The sequence below is a fragment of the Alosa alosa genome, chromosome 20 (assembly GCF_017589495.1).
Source record: "Alosa alosa isolate M-15738 ecotype Scorff River chromosome 20, AALO_Geno_1.1, whole genome shotgun sequence".
Taxonomy (NCBI): Eukaryota; Metazoa; Chordata; class Actinopteri; order Clupeiformes; family Clupeidae; genus Alosa; species Alosa alosa.
Window position 1 is genome coordinate 25,612,085 of NC_063208.1, and position 17,316 is coordinate 25,629,400.

Here is a 17,316-nt window from a genome sequence, read left to right on the forward strand (position 1 = left end):
TTTAACTCGTGAGTAGGTTGCATTGGCTATCTTCGCTGCCATAGATAACCGTTCCTGTTCCTTTACTGTTAGCATAACGTTAACTTGTCATGATGCATTTAAGGCAAGTTGTCATTAACATTGTCAGTCTTTAGCCCAGGTTAAAATTACTAGAAGTTAAGTTAGTTGGAGTTCTGAATTAACTTTCCACCTAACGTTATACATTTTAACGAAATGCATACACGTTCGGCAGTGTGCAGTTTTTAAGGCAGAAATAAGTTTCATTTTGATTTTAAAATCGCAAATTCTACGTTTCTTTCCAGCCTGCAGTTGAAATTCGATTCGTGAATTGGTTCAAAAACTTTAACATTTCATGTAGCCTAGCCTACCTAACCTTCTGAATTCATGCATATTTGCATGCATACTACTTGTAAATGTAACTTATACCTGGAGGAGAGAAACGTTGAACAATTGCAAAGTAGGCTGATACAAAAATGTGAACATATGTAAAGTGGAATAAAACACGAAAGTAAACATTTTTCGAAAGTTTCGCTGAACAATGATGAAATTGGCGCGATGATGTCATTACGGTACAGCCCGGCTAGCTCAGTCGGTAGAGCATGAGACTCTTAATCTCAGGGTCGTGGGTTCGAGCCCCACGTTGGGCGATAAGCTTTTCTGCCTTAGCAGAGTGTATGATATTGGAATGTCTTGTTTACTCGAAATGGTTATCTTAGGTAGCTTGGTAGGAAAAGCCTGTGAAGGTCGTAAGAGAGAATATGCCAATGCCCAATTGTGGAAACAGATAATGTTTCATACTGATAAGCACACCACCTCCACGCCTTTTTTGTGTGTCTGCTTGTCACAGAGTCTGTGCCATGGTCAGTGGCATTGAGAGACACATCAGTCCTCAAAGCTGTGTGTGTAGACCTCATCCTGTTGGCTCTCTTCACTGTCCAGCATAGTGTTTTGGCCTGGCCGCCCGTTAAACAGGCCTGTCAGTCTGTCCTAGGAGTGTTAAACCGGGCTATGTACTGTTCCACAACGGCTCTCGCTCTACAGGTAATACCATCATATTATCACAACATAATGTTAAGTATGTCATTCTTCCATATACTGATGACCACAACAATAAATTACCTTATATGTCCACCCTTTAACTGCATGATCCATCTTGAATCCCCTGTTGCTATCTATAAAAAACATGTAACTAATGCCATTTTCATGTCATAGGCTTTAATGCGTTTCTGGCAGCCTGTGACTAACGCCCCCTGCCTGTGGTCAGTGCACGATGCACCCTGGGACATCTGGTTCCCTCTGATCTGCTTCGTTTTTCATTTTCTGGCCTGGGCAATTATCTTCAGTATTCTGCTGATATTCGACTATGGTGAACTGCTCGGAATCAAACAGGTAATAGCTAAGGATGGGAAATCTTTGTCCCAGTACCAAATTGAAGTAATGATCATGTAGTCTACTGAGGCACTATTACTGAGATGCATACATGTAAATACTTCACAGATTTAAACACATCACAGCCAGCACTGTTTTGCTGCAGTTTGTGCAATGCCAGTGTTACTGCTGTTTTAATAGGCAGACACAGTGTGAGTGTTACTCTTGTGCACTGTGACAGAAGTCCTCTGCACATGTTTAGGTCATTTTTAGTGTCACTTCCTCAAATGCTACTGTCTTTATGAAACATTTGCTGAGAGGGTTCACTGAACCGTTATTCAGTTGATGGGAGGCAGTCTATGTGCGAGACAAAGGGTTACACAAAGTTTTCACATTACCTGTAATTTTTCATTTAACTCACGTTATCCTGCCACTCTACTTCAGGTGTATTATGAGTGCCTTGGCATGGGTGACCCCTTGGCCTTGAAATCCGCCCGAGCTCAACGGCTCTATGCCCACCTGCGCCACCCTGTGTGTCTGGAGCTTGGCGTCGTCCTCTGGCTCCTGCCCACGTTCCCGCTGGACAGGTTCCTGCTGGCAGGTTACCTGACCATCTACCTGGCCCTGGCCCACTCTCTGGACACCCAAGACTGTGCCTATTTGAGTGTGCAGCTGCGCAGCAAGATGCAGATCTTCTCTATACCACCAGGTGGCAGTGGTCAGGCTTTGTCAACCACAGCTAACAACAACAATCACAAGCATGATTGAATATACACTAGAGTATTGATGTCGTGTGTGAGGCAGAAATTGGAGAAGAGATGTACTGAATTAGTCTCCTGACAACAGACAAGGAAACAGACAAACAAACAAACAAACACAAAATCACTGATGTTTACAGCTGCATCCGAACAAAATAAGAGTTATCTATCACAGTTACCTTGAATGTTAAACAGTTAGTATTCAAGATAATGAGGTAGAGCATGGTTGTTGCAGTACTACATAATGTAAACATAATGACTGTTTTTCTACAGTCAGTGAACTATTCAGGACATTGAGATAGGCATGCTTGAAGTACACAGCACGTATCTTTAAAAGTGTCATCTTTTATGTGTATATTTTGTCATTATCCAATTTTATAGTATTTTGTGTACATTTTGTGCAAATTGCTGCAAGGCTTTTTCAGGTAAATGTCTTCCACAGTTTGGGTTAACAGTCAGAATATGATTTACTAACCCTAGGATCAAACATATCAGAGTGCCAAGCTATTTAACGTGTTTCTCCGGTAATGTTACATCATTATAGAAATGTTCATAAGTGCATCTGCAGAAATGGTACATTCACTGGTATTGGAGTTTACCACTTTACAACAGCCATAGGGAACTATATGCTGGATTGTTTTTATTGATTATTTTAAGGACCGAAAGAGCTGCTAAAAGTCTTTCTAAACAAGAGGAGGCTAAAATGTGCAGAGTATGTGTAAATGCTGAGATGAGAGAAATCAAGTTTTGTTCATGTTATGACAGTCAGTATAAAGACTAAAGTAATGTTGTAGTTTCTACTTGCATAGAGCTTTGGGGGCCTTTTGCAAATCCCAACACAGCTTATACACTGGAAAGACATATGTTACTGTCTGAGCTACACACTGGTCCATATAATGAAATATACACTATAGGCCTAAAGCATGAGGTTTTAATAAAATAGTCATTCAAGGAATCACGTGGTGTCATTTATGGTATGGGCCTATTGAAATAAATGAAAAAAAAAATAACTGCACCACACCACACCGATAATCATATCAAATCAAAAGGAAAGTTCTGAAGCAAACCAGGGGGGTATCCCAAGTATGTGGTTTAGTGACAAACCTGTAAGTTTACTCAGAGTAAGGGGTAAATCTCCTAATAGAAGAGTTGCATGGCTTCATTCTCCTTACAAAACAATGCCATAGAGCTCTTGTTGGAGATTTACCACTTACCCTGAGTGAACTTACCCAGGTTTGTCACTAAACCACGCACTTGGAATACCCCCCTGGACGGGAGGCTGGTGTGTAGCCTAGCCCCATGCTCACCTTGTGTAACTCCGATCCTGTCCTGTCGACTGCACGTTCAGTGGTGACCCCCATCACCCAGCTCCACGGCCGCTAGGGAGGGAGGGAGCGAAGAGGTGGGTGGTTGACTGGCAGACGGGATGTCTAATTTAGACGTCTTTTCTTAGGACTCGCAATATGGTGTGTGCCACTAACTCCCTGAAGGAATTTAATGTAATTATCGGATTAACTTCGAGAGGCACCGAAGCTGGAAATATTTACTACCAATGGAGACGTTTTCTGTCTTCACGTTCTGATTCTCTCGGAGGTCGCGCATCTTAGGCTATAGTATTAATAGCCATACACTTAGGTTTTTTGACAACCTCGAATAAACAGTTAACGGTCTACCATCCAGGCATTGCTGAGATCTGAGCCGTATGCTGCGTTTGCAAAGCGCTTAGAAGGCTACTTTTTACCCTGGGGAAAGATGGTAAGCACTTCGAAGACATCTGCGCCAGCCTTAAAAACTCCAATCAGAAGGAAATAATATCGCTGAAGGTTTGTAAGTGTATTATTCCCTCATTGCCGTGTAATGGAACTGTTATTGTTATTTTGTCATCAGTTGTTGATGCACTTACAGCAGATGCATTATGCCCTGAAGAAGTGTTTGAGATGATACTTTTCTTGCATAGCCAGCAAAGAACAATACAATTACTTTTGAAGTGATTCCGAAAAAAATACTATCTACCTTCACGAGGGTGACCTAACTGGCAGCATTAACCACCCTGTATTTTAACATGAAGGAAACAATTAATTCAGAGTAGACTTTTCTCTCTTTACTTTTGCAACGCAACTTTGCTTACTCTCTTTACTTACATTACAACGTTGATGCAACGGTTGTGTTGTGAACATGATGACTGTATAAGAGTATAGTGTACTTGTTTTTGTCCCTCATATAGCCTAAAACCATTGATAAAAAAAAAAATTTATTCGCAAGTATGCCTACAGGGCTGTGAAGTGTTTCCACTTTCGTCTTTGCACATGCATACCTGTTATGGCAGTGTTGTATTGCAGCACTAAAGAGCCTTTGTTTGCAACCCTGACAGGGTGCAGTGACCTGAGAGAGGATTCAGGCAGGCAGCCTGAGGTTCTGACCGAGAAATATCCCCCCTGCCACACACCCGTTCACCCGTCTACTGCAGCAGCTGCAGCAGCAGTCCTTTCTCCCTCCGTGTGATGTCTGTCTCCTCCCTACCAGAATGGAAACAACTCCTGCTGGAGCGCAAGAGGAGAGAGGAGGAGGAGCGCGAGAGGAGAGAGAGAGAGGAGGAGGACAGGCTTGCTAGCATGCCCGCCTGGAAGCGAGGCATCATCCAGCGCAGGAGGGCTAAGCAAGAAGGTGGCGGAGGAGAGAGAGACAGGGAGAGAGAGAGGGAAGGAGGCTACCAGGCCGTGGATTCAGGCGATGCCGAGAGCTACATATTGACACAGACCGGTGGCGAAATGACCATTACCCTGGAGCCAGAGAGGACACAGTATGACCTCCTCCCGATCAAGGCGTTTGGGCGCGTCTCCATGGAAAACATTGGCCCCATCAGACAGAACCCGTTCATAAAGTCTCAGAGTGGGTGGAGGAAAAACAGGGAGTTGGAGAAGGGTGTAGATGTCCAGGATAAGGGTACAGACGCCGAAAGAGGGGGCAGTAGGGGTCATGACAAGGAGATGGTCAGAGGAAGGGAGATTGACATCAAGATAGAGAGACAAAGAGATAGAAGTGAGGGCAGGGAGAGGGACCGGAGCGTCGGGAGAGAATCAGGGAAGGACAGAAGTGGAGAGAGGGATAGAGACAATGTGAGGATAACAAAAGAGGGGCAGAAAGACACAGACACCACCCTCTTTCCCCTCGTCCCAGGCCTGCGCACCATCAAGGCTGAAAACATTATTATCATTGAGAAAGACAGAAGAGGTAGCGAGAGAGAGGATAAGATGATCGAAAAAGTTGTGGAGAGGGAGAGAGAGAGACAGGAGGAAGAGGAAGAGAAGGAGGAGGAGGGGAGTGGAGGAGGAGAAAGAGGAGAGAAAAAAGGGATGAGAATGGATCTGAGAGAGTTCCTGGCAGGCGGTGGGAGTGTGACTGAGATCAGGGCCACAGAGGTCCTGATTATCAAACCAGCGGGGGTGGACGACAGGGCCACAGGAGTCAAAATGGCCACCAGGGGTGGTGAGGGCAGGGTGGACCAGTGGGAGGTGGAGGGGCAGGAGGTGCCGGGGAGAGACCCACGGAGCTCCTGCGAGGACATGGCGGAGGGCGAGAGGGAGCGGCCCAGAGAGGCGGCCCGGGCTCCAGACCAAGAGCGAGGGAGAGAAAAGGCCAGCGTGAAAGAGCCTGGCGTTTGGCCCAGGCCACAGGCACAGGCCGCCGTCCAGCGAGAGGAGAGGGACGTCAGCGCCGGCCCAAGCAGCAGCAGCAGCAGCAGTGACAGCAGTGGGCTTGTAGAGAGAGGAAGCCGGGTGAGCCAGCTACTCAGCAAATTTGGGGAGCACCGCAAGCCCCCGTCCAGGTCCAAGAGCTCCGACTGCTTTGTGCGGCTCAGCAGGGAGAGAGACAGGTCCGGCAAAGGGGGCAGCGGTGATGACCTGAGCGGAGGCGAAGAGGGACAGGAAGACGAGGCGGAGAGGGGGGCTATGAGGGGGGTGCCTAAGCGATCCTTCAGCTTCTCCGACCGCGTCATAACTGCTAAGGAGAACGGGCTGGCCGAGGGTGGTCATCTCGATAGGATGGCGGTTGAGAGGACGTTTTCGGATCGTAGAACAGGGGAACGTCCCGAGAGGGGAACCAAACCAAAGGTACTGCTAAGATGGAGGCATGCAGATAAACAAGCAAAGCCAGCCGCTGAAGCTGATGTTAAAACTGAGAGACAGAGTGAGACTGATAGGGAAGTGAAGGGACCTGAGAATGATATGACTACTGGAGAAAAGACCAACTCACCCAAAGAGGGCCCTGCTGGGCTGGTGGTGAAGATGACCCAAGATGAGGGTTTCACCGTGGCCTCTGTCAGAAACACGGAGGGCATAGCGTTCGCACGCAAGGTGTCCATCCGCCACGAGGGAAAAGCGAGAGCCACAGAGAAGGAGACCAAGAGAAACGAAAACGCAAGCGACAGAGCGAGCGAGATGCTGGCCGAGCGACTCACAGAGACAAACATCACGGAGAGAGAGATGGAGAGAGACAGGATGATCGAGCGAGAGAAAGAGTGGGAGAGACAGATCGAGCTCCAGATCGAGGAAAAGAAACAGTCCAGCGTGTGGCGAGTAGAGGCTGAGTCCAAGCCACCCCAATGCATATGCGTCCATTCCACTGAGAATGCAGTGTATGCACCACGCAGCCCGTCCAGAGTTATGTCTGCTGCTACTGAACTCTCAAACGTTCCCCGTAGCCCGACTGTAAAGGAAGCAGACGCAGGGGGTCGGTCAGATTGGGAGAGCACTGAGTCAGAGGACCCTCCTTTAACCCAAACTGTGCTTTCGCAACACACAGAGGAGCTCATCTCCAAGATAGGCAGGGTGCGGGATAAAAAGTCCGACCGTGAAAATCGGAGAAGGACGCAGACGTGTGTGTATGCAGATTCCGACACGACAGGTGGAGAAGACATGCAGAATGCAGATATTCATTCACCCGAAGATGAGGCGGTCGTAGACAGCAGCGTAAAGTCTCCCTATGACGGTTATTCAGGTCGTGTGTACAAGGAGGAGCAGCCGGTGCTTAAATCGCCCAAGCGATGCATTTCGGTGGGTCTGTCTCCAGTGCCGGATGAGATACAGATCCCAAGAACTGTGTTCTTTGGTGTGGACATGGCACCAGACAGGCCGAGAGCACGCATCCCCAGCACAGATGGACCAGAGGGTGGAGGAAGTGGAAGAGGAGGAGGAGAGGTGGCGGGGAAAGGGGTGGAGAGGAGGGAGAGCTGGAAGGCCGGACGACCCTTGACCCGCGTCGAGTCCCTCCGCGAGAAGATCCGTCAGAGGGAGCTGGAAAAGCAGAGGGCCAGAGAGGCCGGCGCGGTGGACGGAGAAAGCGAGGATCTGGACGCAGCGGAGAAGGACACGTGCAAGGAGAGATGGAGGGACGCAGCGCAGGAGAGGGCGTCCGAGGAGAGGAGGAAAATGGGGTGGGAGATGGAGGGAGAAGGAGAGAGAGAGACGACGACGGCCGCGGTGGACGAGTGGAGGCAGGAAGAGCTGCTGCCGCTGACAGCCAGCCCGTTTGACGTCACACAGGAACTCAGCGTGTCAAGAGCCAGCCCTCAACTTCCTGTTCCCCTTTCGCTCTCGCAACCCTTTGCTGCTGCAGAGGAACAAGACGACAGATCGCTTTACATCGCTGGCACTCTGATAGCCTACTCGGACCGCGCGGAGGACATAGAGGTCGAGGAACTGACCCAACATGTAGTGGACCTGACGGCCGAGCAGGTTTGTAGACACGGGGACACAGACAGACCGCAAGGCGTGCGTGGCGTGGGAGACGAGAGAGGAGAAGGCGACGAGCTGCCAGACGAAGACTACCTCCCTCCGTCGCAAACCTCCTCACCCGCGAGCTCGCTCTCGCTCTCCCCACCTCTGCCTCACTCGCTGGCCGCCATGAGCCGCATCTACAACCTGAAGACGGTGGGCTCGCGGACTGGACTGTGCGAGAGACCCGTGGAGGTCCTGGCGCACAAGCCCCTGCCCCACGAGGACTACAGACCTTTCCGTCCGAAGTTGACGCCAGAGCCGACACCGTGTCATCAGCAGGAGGTGCAGGTGGACCGTCCGTCTAAGGTGGAGCATCCCTGGGAGTCCAGCGACGAGCCCCTCAGTGTCCTGTCTGTGCAGCGTCAGGTGGAGCAGTTGCGACTCCGAGAGCAGGAAGTGAGACGACAAATGGTCCAGACCGAGAGGAGCACCTTCGGTGAAAAGGAGATCAAGGCGCCTCAGGGTCAGCAGAGGGAGGAGACCCATCAGCAGCAGCAGCAACAGCTGCGTCCAGTTGATGGGCAGACGAGGGACGTGACATCACCAGCAGGCCCCAGAACACCGCCACCTACTTTCCGGGCTCAGCCGAGACTGAACCAATCGAAGACTTTCTCCGGCCCATCGCCAGAGAATGCGAGAAAATACCCGGAGAGGCCAACAGCGCCTGTGCCACCATCCTCCCCGGCCAGTCTCTCCCCTTCCCCTTCCCCGACCCACACCCCCTCCCCGTCCGCCTCTCCCTCCCCTCCACTCATCTCTATCCGCAGCGCCTCCTCCGCCCCGAGAGGCAAGAGGGGCACCACCATAACCATCACCCCCAGAAAGCCAGCTGGAGCAGCAGCTGCGTTGCCAGCCAGCCCCTCCACCTCCACCTCCACCTCCGCCTCCGCCTCCAAACCGGCCGGTCAAACCAAGACGCCCGCCCCCAACGGAACAGGTGAGGGGGGTAAGAAGAGGTACCCCACGGCCGAGGAGATTCTGGTGATTGGGGGATACCAGAACTTGGAGAAGTCCTGTCTGGTCAAAAGCAGAGGGACAGCGAACAAAGGGGTGAGTGATTGTCAGTGCTTTTTGTGGCTATAGAATCCCTCTTTGTCCACACAATCCTTATAGAATCTCTCTGTGTCCCCACAATACTTATAGAATCACATAGTGTCCGTATTATCCCTCCATATAAACTGTGTATGACATCCTGATATCACTAGGATGGGACATGTGTTCTTTACTGTTATATAATGTAGATTTTTGCGTATATGTGTTCTGATCTGTATCAAATGTGTGTTTGTGAAGTCAAGCAGAGCACAGGATCTGAGAATATAGTCTGAGAACATTTTGTTCTTGCAGCTTCAGTTTACTATTAGCTGTACACGTAAGCATGTAATCTACACTAACACTTTCCCATTGATCAATCAATCTTCATTACAATACTTCCAAAAACTGAGTAAAAATCAGTTAAAGCAAAACAAGTAAATGACTGCCTGAGGTTGTTGATCTCTGATCATGTTGAGTCTGATCTTTCATTTGGTGAGGTGAGCAGAACATCTTGATTGCTCAGGGGACACTTGAACTGAGATAAGCCAGGTTTAGGCTTATCCTGCACGACAGGTGAAAAGCTACGAGGCTGTTTTCAAAAGTATTGCAGCCACCATGTTGTTTCTGTTCTTAGTAAAACTTCCAGGACTATTGCACTGCGCTTTTCAGCTGCAACCCTTTCAACTATTCATTTCTACTCTTAAATAAGTGTTATTGTCTATTGTGTGTGAATCAGGTGTGTAAATTACATTACAAGAGAATAATATTTGATTTGATTTTTGTTCAGTGTGGCAGTTTTCACATGCAGACAACCTGTTTGTAAAGATGCTGCCAATACGTGTGCTGGCTGCATGGGCACAACACAATGGCACACGGCACAGTTGATATAGCTTTTGTTTACGTGCTGCTTGCATAATAGTTTCCCTGTTGATTCCAACACGGCAAGTCTAGCTGAGAGAGAGAGAGAGAGAAAAGAGAGAGAGAGAGAGAGAGAGAGAACAATGTGTAACTCTGGTGGGGTGGCAGAGACACACAGTCTTACTGAGATAGAGGCAGGAAACCACAGTAAAAGAAACCAGCCACTCTTTATCATGTTTCCCTGGTCTGTCTGGGGGCCTATAGGCTGTTGCTGGTTGCAAAGCAACAGGTGCTATAGAGCACTGATGATTTATTCACTGATAATATATTCACAGCAATGATAGGCCAATGAAATGTTGATCTTAACAATGTAAAATATGTCAGGCTGCACATCAGAATTGCAACACAGACTGTGTGCGTGTGCGTGTGTGTGTGTGTGTGTGTGTGTGTGTGTGTGTGTGTTAGACTGAGGGCCTTATTCTTGAGTAATTAGGACAGCTCCACTACAAAGGCCTACTGGAGCATAAACAGGAAGACTGAGCTGGCAGAGTGCTGTGAGTTTAGCGTTTCTGCTAAGCCACTGACTGCACCTTCTGCCATCCCAACACACACCTCTCACTGCTACACAATTAATTCTAGTTATTGAAAACACATACACATCCCACACAATATCCACACTTTTTAGAACCTAAGATGGCTACCAGGTAATAACGTCCAATAAGTAAATGGACAATGTCTATTCACAATGGCATTGCAGAGTGCTGTTTCAAATTGTTTGGTGAGGAGGAACAGTTATTTTTGGAACTTATTCTTATTGTACCAACAATATGCACATCTGTGGGACATGCCTAGGCTTTTATTCAGGCCCTCCTGTAAACGCATGCTGTTTCTCAATCAATCGACTGGATTGTCGGTGACTTTCCTGGGAATATCCTGCTTCCCTTTGCAGCAGGCTTGTTCCATGTTCCTTAGCTTTTTCCTGTTTGTAGGGACTTCACTGCATGTTTTACTGTGTGTGGCTGGGATTTCTGACTCATTGTCAAGTTGACAGGGAAAGAGTGGAGAAGTGTGAGCAGAGAGCGAAATGACTGGGCTATGCAGGCGATCTCTCTGGCAGTGTTTACTGGTTTCCCGGACAGTGTTTGTTGCAGTTCTTCCCAGATATTTTGCTACGCTGAACACTGACACTACCCATTGTTTCATGAGCAAGTCTTCCAATTCTGAAATGGGGCCAACTGACATGATTTTTGGAGACCGAGAGAGAGAGAGAGAGAGAGAGAGAAAGAAAGAGAAAGAAAGCCAGAACTGCACAATGCAGTAATGCATGAGACAGGAGAAAATAATCAAGATCAGCTCTGCCAGTTCATTTTTGGAGAACCTTGTGACTCACTCACGGATGTCTGTGTAGCCACTTCCTCATTAACTCTCGAGCGCTTCCCCTGTCGGAGCCAAGAAGAAGAACTAACTACCTCCAGCCATTCATATGGTTGTCCCAATAGCTGTCTTCCGCAGCGGTTTACAAAGAGCAAGTTTAGAGTTTAGTGGATACAAATGATTAAGTCCAGAAAACTATGTGTTATGGTATGGTATCCATTCTCATTTGTTGATTGAAGAATTAACAAACAGTGTTACAGGCCTTTGATGTCTGTATGGCCATGCATGATCTCTAAATTATACTGTATCTGTGTAGGCTACTTTACCTGTTAACTATAGGTCAAGATCCACTAAATGTTTTGTGCTTGCAGGCACATATCACTTCCGGAGTCAGTCGCCTTAATAGAGAGGTCAAGATCTGCTAAATGTTGTCTTTCACATCCAAACAACTTCACACTCGCCATTGCACTTACTCAGCAAGTGTGTAGCTGATTGGATACAGGGTTATTGAGAAAAGTGAAGAACAGACAGACAGAGATTCCCTGCTACAGTATACCTTCATAGGAAGCAAGTCATTAAAGTGTTGCTTCAGACTTACAACTACTGAACAGGAGTGTTCTACTACTGATACTAGAAGCTGATTAGCTGATCTTGTCAGTCATCACAATTGTTTTTGTCCGTAGTGAGCACAGTGGACACAACACCGGAGTTGACATAACTGCCAAATCTCTTAACTGGATCAGTCCTCTCACTGTAAGGAAACCCACTTAACACCTTGAGGGCTAATTAAGTTTTGAGGGGAAAAAAAAACCTTGAAGGTCATAAGGAGTTTTTTAAAGAAAAACTACCCATGGGGCATTGTGCCAGTCGCAAGCTACACATGGTTCACCTGTCCCGTGTCCTGTGTGATGTCTTAAGTGTCTGTCCGTGTGAACGCTCGCCCTGCAAGTTTGCGTTCTTGAGATCATTTGACGTCAGAAATCTCGTCGGCTCCCTAAGCCAACAGCGGGGGGTGACTGTGTGATCTTCTCCGATCACCCTTGGCTAGGTCACCTCTCTCTCCTACTTTCTCTCTCACTTTCTCTCTCTGTCTCCCCCTCAATCTCTCTATCTATTCCTCAAGGCTTTGTGCCCTTACAAGTAGTTGACTTCGGTGTCATAACAGTTAGAGTTAGGATTCTCACATCTCTTTTAGTGTTCAGATACATTATGATTACCGGTACGTTATGTTATTTTGATAGTTTCCCAGTTGCATAAGTCTTTCTTCCATCCCCCGTTCCTTCACACAATGTTCTCTTTGTCGTTTCTTCTCCTTCCTTGGCTCCCTTCTTCTTCCTGTTCTACAATGTACCATTTTAGCCTTCCTGATCTTTTTTCTCGGTCTGCTGCTCTTGCCATCCCTCTCCCCTGCTGTGTCATCCAGGGTTAATCGGGGCAGCCACCAGGATTAGCCTGCAGTGTCTTATCTCCAAGCGACCGACCGGCCTCTCTCACACCATGGGGGCAGAGCTGCAGACCTCTGTCCACTCAGACAGTTAGCTGCTCGCCACTTTGGGGGTTTAGTCCTTTTTGGATTGGATTGGAAAGTCTTTATTGTCCCTGAGGGGCAATGCAACAAGTTGTCAGCACCAAATAGTCAGCACTAACAGACACAAAATAAGGAGATAAATACAGGTCTACAATCATAACATGCAATAGGACACATCATAGTAACACTTGCAAGGTATAGATTTATATTATTACTATAAAAATGTATAATAGCAAAGTGACCTACAGCTTGTTTAAATGTTTGTTTGCAATCACACTGGTTAGTCATAACAATATGATCTGCTCTGTCACACAAGACCCTTTATCCATGTCCCACTGGATCACATTGGCCTGTACGTTAAACAGAATCAAGATCAGCAGAATCATTTACGTCCCTTGTATTTCAATAAGGATATACAAGACAAGTATATCAGAATGTGGCATTGTGACTCTCATGGGAGAGATGAGATTGATCGATGAGGTGTTTATGTTTGGCAATCAACAGGTGCTTTGTGAGATGTCATGCTATTGCATATTCAATAGGACCTTGTCCATCAGTGTTCAGCTGGCTTTTTTGCCTTTATTTAGATAGGGAAGTGAAGAGTGACAGAAAGCAAGTGGGAGAGAGATCAGGTGAGATCGGGAAATGACTGCAAGTCAAACCCTGGTGCCTGTGGTATGGACATTGCAGCCACTTGTGCCACAGCTCGCCCTGAACTCTGTGCTTGCATGGACTGCCTTTATTTAAAATATTTTCTTTTTAATGGTAAACACATGCTGTTTCAACAAACATATACCAAGCCAGCCACATACCATAATCGTATGTGCTCCTTGGGAACTATTGACAGTTGCATTTTACTGGTGCAAAGTGCATTCATGTGTGCAGGCTTGTGTGTAAAAGTGTTGTTTGATGAGAAGGGATAGAAGTGGGTGTCGTGTCAGCTCGAGATAATTCAGCCCGAACAGCTGAAGCACTTTGAGGAAAATCATAATGCATGCATATGATGGCCATTTCTAACAATGTGATATTGTTATGTTGTAAAACACATGGATATAGGTACATGTAGTTACAGTGGTTGTTTACATAATAGAAGAACTGCTAATTCTGGACGGTTCTGCATAACAGAGTGCTTAAAAGTGCTATGTGGCGTTCTATAGGCTGGAAGATTCTGGAACACAGCCACGGGGCGCTCTGCCATTGACTTGCATTTTGCTTAATACCGTGCCATACACAGTGATCTTACCAAAGAGCTTGGTAAGATCGCTATCTGGTTTGCATGCTAACCTTAGTAGATATTTGGGCAACACAGGACATAGGCGTTTTTCAAATATTATGTCAAAACAGTCATATCCTCACATTCTGTTGATATTCCCAAGTAATTTTTAAATGTTTTTTAACTAAAACTAAAATGTTTTAAAACCTTCAACCGTGAAATGCAGCTATAGAGGATGTCACATCAGGGCCACCACTGCTGCTTTTGCCAAGTGCCACAGTACACAACAATAGCAGTTCACTAGTGTGGAGTCATAATAGGTCACTGAATTATAGCCATGGCTGGAACCAGTCTTACTGCCATGCTTCCACCTCTGTGTGCATTGTGCACCTGTGACTGCATTTGGTTCTCTCAGTCACACTTATCACACAGTGTAAATGCAGGAACATTATTCAGTTCACTATTCCGTGTGGTGACAGGCACCCTTGGCGACGACATAAAGTGAAGTAAAGTAAGTGACTGGTATTTCACGGTGCTTTTATCCAAAGCAACACGCAGTCGCAACGGAAGGTTTGGGATTTGGACCTGGGCCGACTGGTTGTCACGTAGCATCATGTCACGTGTTGTGTTATTAACCGGCACTTTCTTTCTTTCTTTCTTTTTTTGTTCTTTCTGTCTCTCTCTCTCTCAGGGGAAGGTGTGTTTCGACGAGGCCCAGCTGGAGCGAGTGTGTGAGTACCCATCTGAGAACTCCATGCTGGCCACCTTCCCCCCCTCCCCTCTGCTGGGGTCCGACCCGGGGAGGGAGGAGAGGGGGAAGGGTCAGGAGGAGGAAGAGGAAGAGGAGGAGGAGAGAGGAGGAGGAGGAGGGATCAGCAAGAATGTGGGCTCCGGAGTGGGCCGAGTGCTGAGAGTGGGTCAGTGCCACCCTCACTTTAATAAACAAATAAGCTAAATATAAACACAAACAATAAAAAAACGTAAACATTGCTTGTTGTTAAATCAGCTGCATTTCCTAAAGCCATCACTGTGGTACGACCATGTGGAAAAAGAGAATATTCAAAACGGCAGTGTCAATCATTTGATGGGTCGTAGCACTGTAATGCTATCTAACACATTTGGCTAATGTGGTTTCTACTGCATATAGCATAATTAATTGCGCTAAGTCATAAACTAATTCATTGCCAATAATAAACACTAAAAAAGGTGGGGAAGCCCACCTTTCTTTGGCCAGCACTATCTTTTCGGAAATGCTTGTGATAATTCTGTTCTACAAGTTCTATACTCTGTCTAAACTCTGTATTGCTTATAATAATGCATTCATTATTGTGATTTCTGAATGTACTGCAGAATGTAGAGGTAACATGTGTTTTGGTGTGGGTTGTGTCTGTAGTTTTCTCTATGTAGTGTAGGAGTCTATTATATGTCCCTGTGACATGCATGTTGGATTGTAAAATGCCCCTTTAAAACCATTTCACTATCATTTCTGTGTAGACATTCTGACAGTTTATCATAATTTACATTCTGGTACATTCTTAATTTTAGTATCGTTTTTAATCTTCTTTTCCTTGTTTTCTTGTACAGATGAGTCCTGCAGACGATAGACATCCATGACCTCTGCAAAATCAACTACTGTAGATCCAGAATGCCGATGCATCAGATGTTGAAGGTTTTCTTCGTACAGTGCTCATGTATTTTCCATTTTATGTGTTGTGTCTGATTTCTGATTTGTATATTTCATGTTCATGTCTAGGTTTTTGTTTGTTATGATCTTGTAAATTGAAGTTCAATGAGGAAGAAATGGTACAATATCAGTAGGGTGGAATTGTTGGTTTTGAAGCAGTCTCCAGAATGCTTCACACATGTGTTGCTAGGCCTACTTAATTTCATGCAGATTGCGCCTGACAGGAAAAAGAGTTTAATTTAGCCGGGGTTTCCCCATACTGCCTTGCACGCGATTTTATTCATGCTGCTAGGCAGCCTGGATTCCATGGACCTGATTTTCACCTCAACGAAGGAACCAATCACAGAACAGAGGGGGGACAGCGGCTATGAGCGACGTACAGACACATTTGATAGACATTCGTAGCGCCCAATAAACGGCTCTGGGCATTCCCAAACCACATCTCAAATACGAGAAAATGAATGTGTAGTTCCCAGACCCCATCTCAATGAGATGAGGTCTGGCGTTAGCCAGGCTAAGTTTCATTAAAAAATTCACCCAATTCAGCACAACTTGCAGTTTTAATAAACATTGTTTTTGTAGAAGACCTAATGTGCTTGTCCTTACATTGTGACTTTCAGCTCAAAACTGCTGATGAATTCAAAGTAAGCATTTTCCATGATCTGAACAGCACAACTCTTTTATAACAAAAAACTACAGTACATAAAATAATAACCATTCCTACATGTGTTGCTCTGCACAGAAGTTTCATTGATTCCCTTTTTTTGTAGCAGAGTTTATTTTTAAAGAAAAATGTGTATTTTAGTGGACAGAATTGGTATTATTTTCAAAAGGTGAAATTATACATGGAATGGTGTTTCTGAGAAAGGGATTGTAAATGTATTCATGTTGTTGCAAGTACAAAAATGATTTAAAGAAAATATCTGAGGTGAAGTGAACTTCAGTGTACTTACATTATGGATACTTTGTACATCTATGTGATAATTCTTGTTTTTTTTATTGTGGTTGAAGAAGCTGGCTTCAAAATATATGTGTAAATAAACTACTGTGAATTGACATGTGTTGATATTTTGTAAGAAATTCAGATGGAAGAAGCAAGGTAGGCCTACTGTATGAGCTCTAGCCCAGTGTTTCTCAAAGTGTGGTCCGCAAGCTATCCCAAGTGGTCCGCGAACAGACGTGGTAAAATATTATATAGATGAGTTGTTTGCAATATTGAACCAACTTGTATGTTAATCCAAACAGTTAAAGTAAGCTATGCCAGTTTAAATCATATGAATCCTCTGCCTATCGTGTACTGTTGAAGTATAGGTCTACTCTTTTTTTTAACTAAGTGGTCCGTGAGTTTTTGTTTAATTGGTTAAGTGGTCCTTGGTCTGAAAAAGTTTGAGAAACATTGCTCTAGCCTATGTCAATTCAAGCCATACTGTGTCATATTAATGAGACCTGACTAGCTTCATTGAGATACAAAAGGCCAACATACTACAGTGCAGCACGACGCCTAGCGGAGATCTACTGTATTACATACAAACAAAATTACCGTGATATCAAGTAACAACACTGCATTAATGCATTGATGCATGGTTCGTAATTAAGATTTAAATATAATGTTTTTCTATACTATACTATAGCCTAATTATTTAAACACATAATTCTGGATATCTGTTCACCGCACGCTTTTTCATTCAAGTTTAGAGAATTCCACCATAAACACACGAAAGTAT

At 45.8% G+C, this 17,316-nt stretch overlaps 2 protein-coding genes and 1 non-coding gene across 3 annotated transcripts; all 3 read left to right on the forward strand.

The window, feature by feature from the left end:
- The first annotated feature begins 4 nt into the window (after positions 1-4).
- On the forward strand, positions 5-3,081 carry nrm (nurim). The gene is made up of 3 exons (XM_048228940.1): positions 5-1,041; positions 1,213-1,389; positions 1,813-3,081. Exons 1-3 carry the CDS (start codon positions 1,009-1,011, stop codon positions 2,134-2,136), a joined length of 534 nt encoding a protein of 177 aa, XP_048084897.1. The 5' UTR covers positions 5-1,008; the 3' UTR covers positions 2,137-3,081.
- On the forward strand, positions 575-647 carry trnak-cuu. The gene has a single exon. It is a non-coding gene; the product is annotated as a tRNA-Lys (tRNA).
- Positions 3,082-3,586: 505 nt separating the features above from the next.
- Positions 3,587-16,648, forward strand: ppp1r18 (protein phosphatase 1, regulatory subunit 18). The gene is made up of 5 exons (XM_048229170.1): positions 3,587-3,949; positions 4,498-5,410; positions 5,459-8,953; positions 14,600-14,825; positions 15,493-16,648. Exons 2-5 carry the CDS (start codon positions 4,628-4,630, stop codon positions 15,510-15,512), a joined length of 4,524 nt encoding a protein of 1,507 aa, XP_048085127.1. The 5' UTR covers positions 3,587-3,949; positions 4,498-4,627; the 3' UTR covers positions 15,513-16,648.
- The last annotated feature ends 668 nt before the right edge of the window (positions 16,649-17,316 follow it).